The 8,986-nt window shown below is 57.4% G+C and overlaps 1 protein-coding gene across 2 annotated transcripts in view; it reads right to left on the reverse strand.

The window, feature by feature from the left end:
• The window catches only part of WNT3 (Wnt family member 3), a 42,331-nt gene extending 34,791 nt beyond the window's left edge, over nt 1–7,540 (reverse strand). The window contains exon 1 of one of the 2 annotated variants that reach the window (XM_080678683.1): nt 7,303–7,540. In XM_080678683.1, coding sequence (XP_080534809.1) covers nt 7,303–7,382 — 80 coding nt within the window. In that variant the 5' untranslated portion in view covers nt 7,383–7,540. The remainder of the gene's footprint in view (nt 1–7,302) is intronic. The other variant, XM_080678684.1, reaches the window with a different exon arrangement.
• Nucleotides 7,541–8,986: the final 1,446 nt, after the last annotated feature.

An 8,986-nucleotide genomic window follows, 5' to 3' on the forward strand; every position in this document is an offset into this window, starting at 1 on the left:
GCCAATCTGCAAACAGATAAACAGACTCCATGGCCCTGGGCTTCCCACCCCCTGCCCCCCACACACCTTTCTAGCCTCAAGAACTAGAGGCGGGGTCTTAGGGTTTCAAAGCTGCAGCGGCGGCTGCCTGGGAACCAAGAGGCAGTCGAGAGATGCCAGGCTGCCTGCCACGTGCGTCAGAGGGATCCAGATGCCACCACGGCAGGTAGCTGAACAGAGTGGGCTGCTTGTCAACAGCGCTGAAGTGACTTTGGCTTTAGCAGTTGAATTGTGGCGAGTCCTTGAAATGTCAGTTTAATACGAGGGCAGGAAACTTTCTCTCCCTCGGATGCTCGGCTGACCCTGCCCGGAGCACTCTTCTAGATCTAAGGCAGCCGTGTGCCCACATACCACAGGCGGCCTAACAACAAGAACGGACTCTGGGCCCTCGCTGGTTGGGCTCAGTGGATAGAGCGTCAGCCTGTGGACTGAAGGGTCCCGGGTTCAATTCTGGTCAGGGGCACATGCCCGGGTTTCGTGCTTGATCCCAATAGGGGGCGTGCAGGAGGAAGCCCATCAGTGATTCTCACCCATCGTTGATGTTTCTATCTCTCTCTCCCTTTCCCTTCCTCTCTGAAATCAATACAAATATGTTTAAAAAAAAAAAAAAGACTATGGACCTCTTAGCACAGAGCTGGGTCCCCAGCACCCAGCCGGGGGGCCCGCTGAGACCGAACAACAGAAAAGCACACACTTGAAGGAAGGACCCAGAAGCACCAGCTGACAGGGCACTGAGGGAAAGTGTAGGGTTGCCAACCTCCGGAAGATTCTAGAAACCCTCTGCCAAGTGCGTTAGCTATTGACCTTCCCAGAAGCAGGAGTGATCTTTCCCAGGTGGCCCTGTGTCCCAGGGCCCTCTGCCACCCAGACTCCCCTGGAGAAGTCCCAGGAGACAGGACTCTGACCTCGCCCCTTCGTCTCCACCCTCAGACCTTCCTTCTCTCCTGACCTAGACCTAGTCTCTCCTTGAGAACAGGGAATGTCCTCTCCAGCAGCAGGAGAAAGAGGGACCCTGCCTGGAGTTGGGACAGTTACAGGGACAGGGCCTGGAGGGGGAGGGTGTAGCAGTGGGTCCCCTGCTGCCGCCCCACTCATACATCCACCCCCCAAAGAATGTAATTAAGCAGCAGGCTTCTGCCAGGAGCCAAGCTTTCTGCCTTCCGTCTATAAATCACCTTCTGAATCATCTCTCAGCTCCTGGAGGAGCAACTTCTGCTCGGGCTGCTCCAGGCGGCCCCTGTGCCACTCCCCCGCCCCCCGCCCCCCATGAGCCTGCCTCCCCACCATCCCAGCTCCAGGTCCCAGCTGGAAATGGCATGGCTGCAAGAGTCTGGAAAACTGTGCGGTGGGAGGCAGGTTAGGGGAGACTCCAGTGCCCTCTTTCCCTTCTCCTTCCTGGGCAGGCAAAGAGCTGAGTTCAGGGTAACCTGGCCTAGCTCCCTCAAGTTAATAATAAAGCTACAGGCTCATAGTCACCAGTGGGGAGTATAATGGGGCAAGCTGGCTCTAAGGATAAGGAGAAAACTGAGCCAGGTAGGGCCAATCTGGGAGGGCTTCTTGGAGGAGGCAAATTTAGATCCAAGACTTAAAGGACTTATAGTAGTTCCTGTATGTCAGGCATTATTCCAAGAACTTTGCATGTATTCATTCATTTGCTCTTCACAACCATTCTTCGAGGTAGAAGCAGTCATTATTCTCATTTTCCAGATGGGGAAACTGAGGCTCGGAGAGGTTAACTTGCCCTAGGTAGTACAAGAAAAAGCCAGAGGTGAATCTGGGAAGGCTCCAGAGGAATGTGAGCATTTGGGGGAAGTGAGGTTTGGAAGTGCAGGCAGGCTGGCTGGGCAGTGGTGGAGCCGCCAGCTTTGGAATTTAGGTCAGATGGGGCTGCAGAAGTAAAGGGCTGGGCTTCCCAAGCCAGGCTCTGAATGTCTGAATGGGTGGCCTGGGATGGGTGGGGGAGGCAGACTCACTGGGGGAGTGGCACTGGGGCCACATGGAGCTCCATGCTTCACAGCAACGAATTGGGTCCCTGTCACAGTCCTATGGACTCCCAGAGGCAGACGAGACCCATCAGTGTGGTCAAGGAAAAGGAAGCCCAGAGGGAGGCAGAGACTTGAAGTGCAGAGAAGGAAAGGGACTCATCCTAGGTCAGTGGGTGGGAAGCTCAGAACTCGGACTCCTGGCTTTCAGCACTTCCTGGCACCCAAGCTAACATGAACATGTCGATGGAATATCAGGATGGTCTTAGCCTTGAAGGAGGCATACTTCCTCCCCGAACCAGGGACACGGGGTAGAGAATGCCAGTCCCTCCACGGTGGTTTTAGAAGGATTCTGTGGCTCACAGCTGCGTGGCCTAGCTCCAGCACCCAGGTCCCCCTTGATGCACGTCTCACCCCATGCTGAGGCCAGAAAGGTCTTCCTTTTCCCCGCTCTCCTCAGAAGGATCTGTGGCTGCTTTCTCCTTGGAAAGTCACCTCTCCTTCCCCAACCTCAGTCTCCTTGCCTTTTGACCAGACCAAAGAGGGACCTATTCAGTCTAGAGAAAGCCCCAGGGTCATTACTCCCTTCCTACCTCCCTCCCCCTGTGCCCATATCACCTTGTCAATTCCACAGCTGCCCAAGTGCCTTTCAGGTGTATCAGCATTAAGCTCCGCAGAGAGCAGGACGGGAGATGCTTGCTTGGCTGAGTCTATTCATTGGGGATTTCCACCTAGGGCCCTTTCCATCTTCACCAGTGACTGAGAACGCACCCAGATGCCAGAGAGTGTGGGTGCGGGGGGCTCTGGCTGGGTTTGCCACTGGGAAAACTGCAGGGAGGGAGGAGAGAGTGCCCGCTAAAGGATTGAGTACCATGGTCTTTGACCTTTCCCACAAAGGTCTTCCCATTGGGCAGGTGCCCCACACCCAAGGTCCTCAGGATCCCTGGGGCGGGGTGATGTCAGGACCAGGCTCCATCCATGGCTCACCTCTTAGCCCCAGAGCTGTTGACAAAATGCTAGGAAATTCTAGGAGAACTTTCCCTGACAGCTGCCCCCTTACCCCAGGCCTTCCCCACATTAAAGCAGGATCTTCTAAGAACATACATAACTCGGCACCATGCTCCTGGTGTTATTGCAACGTTTGACCTGTTTTGTTTTGTTTTGATTTTTTAAGCAAAATGTGGTCCCATCAGAAGAATACAAACAAATCAGCCACCACTTTTACTTCCTTTGGACACCAAGCTCCGCCCACAATGGGAGTGGGGTGGTCAGGAGGGCTGTTCATTCACTTCCAAGAGACCTGGATTAATTTCCCTGCCACATCCCCCCAGGGAAAGGCCTGCCCTGGAAGGGAGACCACCCGCTTAAAGCCTGGCCATTCCTGGCCATTCAATCTGGTATCTGCTCATCTGTCTGTCTGTCTGTCTGTGAGATCAACAGCCTCCAGCCAGCTCAGCTCCTCGCCAGCCCCAGCCCCAGCCAGCTGTAATTCCTGCCTGTTACAAGTGTTAACACCTGGCCCGGGGCCTTCCTCCCCCGCAGTCTCCAGGTGCCTCCCTGGGCCCAGCCCACTGACCCCCACTGGGTTTGACTGAACATGTTCACAAGCCTCTGAAAGGCGGGTGGAGGTGGGAGTGGGGGAAGTGGGGGGAGGCAGAGGGACACCTGACAGATGGGGAAACTGAGGCAGGGCTTAGGGCAAGCGCTTGAGTTGGGGAATAGATCTCAGGATGGTGGAAAGAGAATTCAGGTGTATTTCCCAGCTCACTGCCCTTGACTTCTGCAGGACACTTTCCACCCCAACCCCAGCTGTGGGGCAGTGCAGGCTGGTGATCCCTGAGTGAAATGGGGGGAAACAGGCTCAGATAGGTGGGTCACACAGAAGTGAGGTACCCTCCCAACCCCTAGCACAGAACTCCTCAATCGGGGCCTCTGCCTCTGGAATGTAGTAGGCACTAGGCCGGGCCCTAATAAGATAGTTCATTTTTCCCCCAAGAAGGAGAAGAAAGACAAGTTCCTCCACCAGGCATTCACTGCGACTGACAAGAAGAATTATAGAAACCAGTGCTTGCTGTCACCCCTTCCTGTCCCAGCTCTGCCACTACTTGGCTGCAGGGCCCTGGAGCCCATCATCTTCCAGGGCCCTCTCTGTCTGAGGCCCCTCATAGCTCTACCTTCTGGTCTACCATCTCTCGGGGCTGAGGCCTGCAATACAGGATGTGGGGATTCAGGGTGCCTTCTAAGGGGTGGCACAGGTAGAAATCCCAGCTAAATGGTTTCCCCTGTAAACCCCTCCTGGGGAATGCGTGAACTGGGTGGGCCAAAGTGGGCAGGGGCAGCTGTAATGAGCTCAGATGCTAAAAGGCCTGGAATCTGATAGCCTGGGGGCAGAGCGGGAACAGGAAAATGAGGCCCATCCACTCTACTGTCCCTGTCCCAGCCCGGGCCCTGGCCTTGGTCCCAACCCTGAGAAGGTGACTCACCCTCTATCCCAGCTCCAAGACCAAAGACAGTGGGCCTAAGAGGGGAAGGCTGCTGACCACCGTCCTCAGGCAGACAGGATAAGCTTGTGGCGAGGAAGGCTCTGCACTCCACACCCCACACTGCCCAGCCCAGATCCCAGGTCAGCCCAGCCCCTTGCAGCTTCCTTGTTAGACCTTTGTCTCCTGCTGAACTGTCCCACCAGGACCATGAATGCCCACCAAGCACCGAATCTCAGGATGTCACTCACACCCATAGGTCATATGTGTGCAAACATCTCCATAGCCACAGGCCAGCCATGGTCACTGGCACTCGAAGACAGGGTCATAGGCCGCACCAGACACAACCCTCACATCCATATTTTCAAGCACAATCAGGCCATGGGCACTGATATCCATGCACAAAGACATCTGTGGGGCTTTCCCCTTACACTGTCATGAAGGCATGTGCACACATGCACACACAAACGCACACAACACTCACATGCCCAGTCATGATCACAGTCATGCAGTGTCATAAGCAGACACAGGTGCTGACCTTCACATGGGCATAGATACTTCTAGACTTTCTCTCTGACACATACACACACACACATATCATAGAATCAGCCACTTGCTGACACTTGTATGCAGACACAGCAGCACACCCTGTCACGGACTGTGGATCCCCCAGGCATATCTCACTCGAGTTCACATCCATGATCACCCGGTTGCAGGCAGAGACACTCCTATTCACAGAAACACACTAGTGTACAGATGACGCCCTTTAGGGTCATAGACCTAGAACGAACACACACACACACACAAACACACACGCACACACACACACACACAGAGGTCTCTGCTCAGACAAAGCAGCATCCCTGTCCCCCCAACCCCCAAACAATCCATGTGGCCAGTATGGCTTTCCAGGTTTTCCCAACATCTTTCTGTTGGGTGGTTCCTATCTAGATGCTCCCCGATACACCATTACTCACCAGACCCCAGCCCTCCCACAGGCACTGCCCAGGGAAGTGCCTCCTCCAGTTCCTAGAGCAGGAGAACCTGGTCTCTCCAGCTCATCCCTGCAGCCTGTGGGGCTCTACACCCTCTCTTCCTGCCCTCCCCCTGGCCAGGGTCCCTGTGAAGGCAAAGAACAGCATGGCCTTAGCAGGGGGATGGGAGGGGGCGGGAAGGGCCATAGAGACAGCCCGGTTTCCGCAGCGGCCTTCCCTGCAACGGGCACGGCCCCCAGCCTGGAATCTCCGGCCGTCCGGGCCACCCCCACAGGTTTCTTTATGTACAGGCGGCCTTGGGCCAGCCCAGTGCCCAGGGAAGGATGGGCTGGGCAGAAGAAAGACTTCCCCTTGGGTGTCTGTCCTGAGAACAACTCTCAGCACCTTATAAACAGAGATCCTCGGCCATGCCTCCGTCCCAGCCCTCACACATCCAGAAATAAACACTGCCACCCCCAAGCAACTGGAGGCAGGCTCGGGCTGTCGCCCCCAATCTCCTGGCTCTGCTCCCCCTATCCCTGGCTAGAGAAGGGGTGGCAAGACAGGGAAAGGGGGACACGCAGGTGGCACCACACCCTGGTGGCTCTCCTCTCTGACTTTCACCCCAGGGACCACAGCCCCTCTTCTTATTCCCAGATCCTAAATTCTTACTCCTCACCTCCCACCCCCAGGCCCAGGCTGTCCTATGTCCAGGAGGGGAAGATTCTTTAATTAAAGTTTTCCGGAATGCAGGGGGCTGGAGACTGAGGAGAGGCGGGTGTAATTTAGAGAACTGGTTTCAGTGTGTCTTTCCCCTCTGGCCTCTGGGACCTGCCGGGGGGCGATGAGGCCGGTTGGAAAACAAGGGGACTCCCTGGAATTGAGGCTCCCAAGGGCTGTTTATTCCTCGGTTGGCTCCCCCATCAATGCACATCTCCCCAAAACACCGCGCCTGGTTTCCTAGCCTTATTTACTAAAAATGTCTTTTGTATCCGCATTTCTCAGGGATGGAATTCTCCTTTCCCTCTCTCCCTTTCTCCTCGGTCCTCAGTTTTCCAAAAGGAACGAATTTAACATGGAGAATTGGGGTTTTGGTCGGAGAACAAACCCACCCCCTTCCGAACAACTACATGTTCAAGGAGCCCCCCTTTTGCCAGGATGGACAAGCAAGAAATGAATAAAACGCGAATTCAATGGCATCTCGGATCAGCAAATACCACATTCACTTCTGAGGCTCAAGATTAATCTAGAGCAGAGTGGGGAGAGTCTGATGAAATCCCCCATTCCCCTGCCCCTGGGAGCCCTGAAGCCACTGGGGTCTGAAATATGAAGGCAAATGGGGGTTATTGTGGGGAAATCTCTTGATGGAGGCGCCGGCAGAGGTGGGGGTGGCAAGGACGGAGCAGGATGATTTTGCCTATGAAGACCCCAAAATGGAGAAGAGGAGTGGCTGGGCCCCAGGGTCAGCGTTGGATTTCCACAAACCCAACTGCGAGCAAATGGAGGGTATTGGGGGGGGGGTCCCCAGATTGGGATGGGTGGAGGCTGAGGATCTAAGATCAGGAGACCTTCTGAGACGGGGAAAGTCCTCCACTCCAGCCTCTGCAGCGAGTAGCAGGGAAAATGGTGATTATCAGAGAAGCCAGGAGTTGGATTCTGAAGGCGACACCAGCAGAAAATCCAGGGGGGGTAGGGGGTGGGGGGCTGCAAGGAGGCAAGGAGAAAGGAGCACCAGCCCGGGCCGAGCCCACCCCCAGGCGGCGCCCCCCACCTCCCCGGGACTCGGCGAAGAAATCGGGCCGCGGGCAGACAAGAGGCGAGTCTTACCACCAAATTGGGTAGCCGGCGAGGACCCTGGTGCCACCGAGCAGGAGGCCGAGGAGCAGCCCGAGCAGGTGGGGCTCCATTAGAAGCGGCGCCGAGGAGGAAGTTTGCCCCCGACCATGAAGAGGGGGAGCGACGCCCCCAATAGTTGGAACAAAGTCCACTTGAGATTGGAAATGACTTTCGGGCTTGTCAGAAGCGCACCTCCACCCGCAGCCGCCCCCCTCCGAGCCCAGCGCGGAGCAGCCGGGTTTGAGGATGTCAGCGAGCAGCCAATCAGCGCCCGCGGCCTAAGGTAAGAGATGAGTCTGTAGTTCAGCCTGTCAATCACGCGCCCCTCCCGCCCGGCCCACGAGTCGGGCTCGGGGAAGGGCATCGCCCTGCAAACTTGGGCAAAGCCCGCGCCCCGGACACAGTGAGAACTTGGGGGGACACGGCCCGTTGGACCCTCTTGCTGGCCCAGGACCGCCGCGGCACCCTGCCAGCCAGGTTTAGGGAGCTGGGGGCGTTCGCGTGGCGCCGGGTCGGCGTGGGCATGGATGGGTGTCTCCTTTTCCCTCGGGGGGGGGGGGGGACCGTGACCCCTTGGGACTTGGGCCCTTGAGGAATCGACAGTAGAAAGCACAGAGATGTTCCCAGAAGCCTCGCTCCGGCAGGACCGGAGCCGAGGGTCGCGGAGGGGGTTGGGAAAGGCAACCCCTCCCAGCCTCCAGCCTCCGAGCCCGAAAGCCACCCGCCACTCGACCCGGCCGCGGGAGGTCGCTTCGCGGGTGTCCGAGAGGCGCGCAGAAGGGTCTGCGGAGGCTCCAAGGTCTGGCTGCGGGCGGCGCCGGGGGACAGAGCCGTGTCATTGGAGTCTTTTGTCAGGGATCAGATCGGTATCGGGACCTCCTGCTGCCTTTGCATTTCCTGCAACTGACACCAGCGGCCAGTTGCATTTCCTGCTCCGGAGCCGGGTCACTTTCTCCTCTTCGAGGGGTTCAGGCCAGGCCTCCAGCTCCGGTCGGAAGCCTGACCCGCAGTCCCATTTGGATCTTGGGGATGAACTGTTAGGGGGTGGGCGGAACGCAGACAGCAGCCGGGGTCCTCAGAACACCCTGCTGCCCTCCAGACACACCCCTCCTCCCCAACTCTCCTGCCCTTGGCTTCAACCTGCGGTTTGCCATAACGTCCCTTTCCCCCGTGTGGACACCAGGTGCACCCCAATCCCCCCCCCCGCCCTCACAATAGCTAAAAAGTCCTTCCAAGCCCCGTGGCTTCTTTTTGTCCTCTCCCTCTACAAAGTCAAGGAATTAGCCTTGAGTGGTGCTGAGATTGAGGGCACACCTTGGGGGGACTTGCCCGCTGTCACCTGGGTGGCCTGCCCCCCAACTCCCCTCCCTGGCTCCCCAAGGCCTCCAGAGGCACTCGGGACCCTGGAGCAGCCCTGGCCCTGGGGTGAAGCAAGCAACGCCAGTGAGAGGGGGGCAAGGGCCGCTGCTCAGAGAACCGAAGCAGAAGGGACAGCCCCAAGTCCTGGGGAGGCCTGGAACTCGGGCTTTTCCAGGTGGGGGGCACGACTGGAGGAAGTTCATGCCAGGGGCCAGATATTTCTGGCCTTTGATCTGGGCCACCCATGCCCACAGCTCAAACCCGCTGGCCCTGCGCATCCCGAGAGCTCCCTACGCACTCGGCTGCTGCGGGCGCG

The sequence above is a fragment of the Plecotus auritus genome, assembly GCF_963455305.1.
Source record: "Plecotus auritus genome assembly, chromosome: 7".
NCBI lineage: Eukaryota > Metazoa > Chordata > Mammalia > Chiroptera > Vespertilionidae > Plecotus > Plecotus auritus.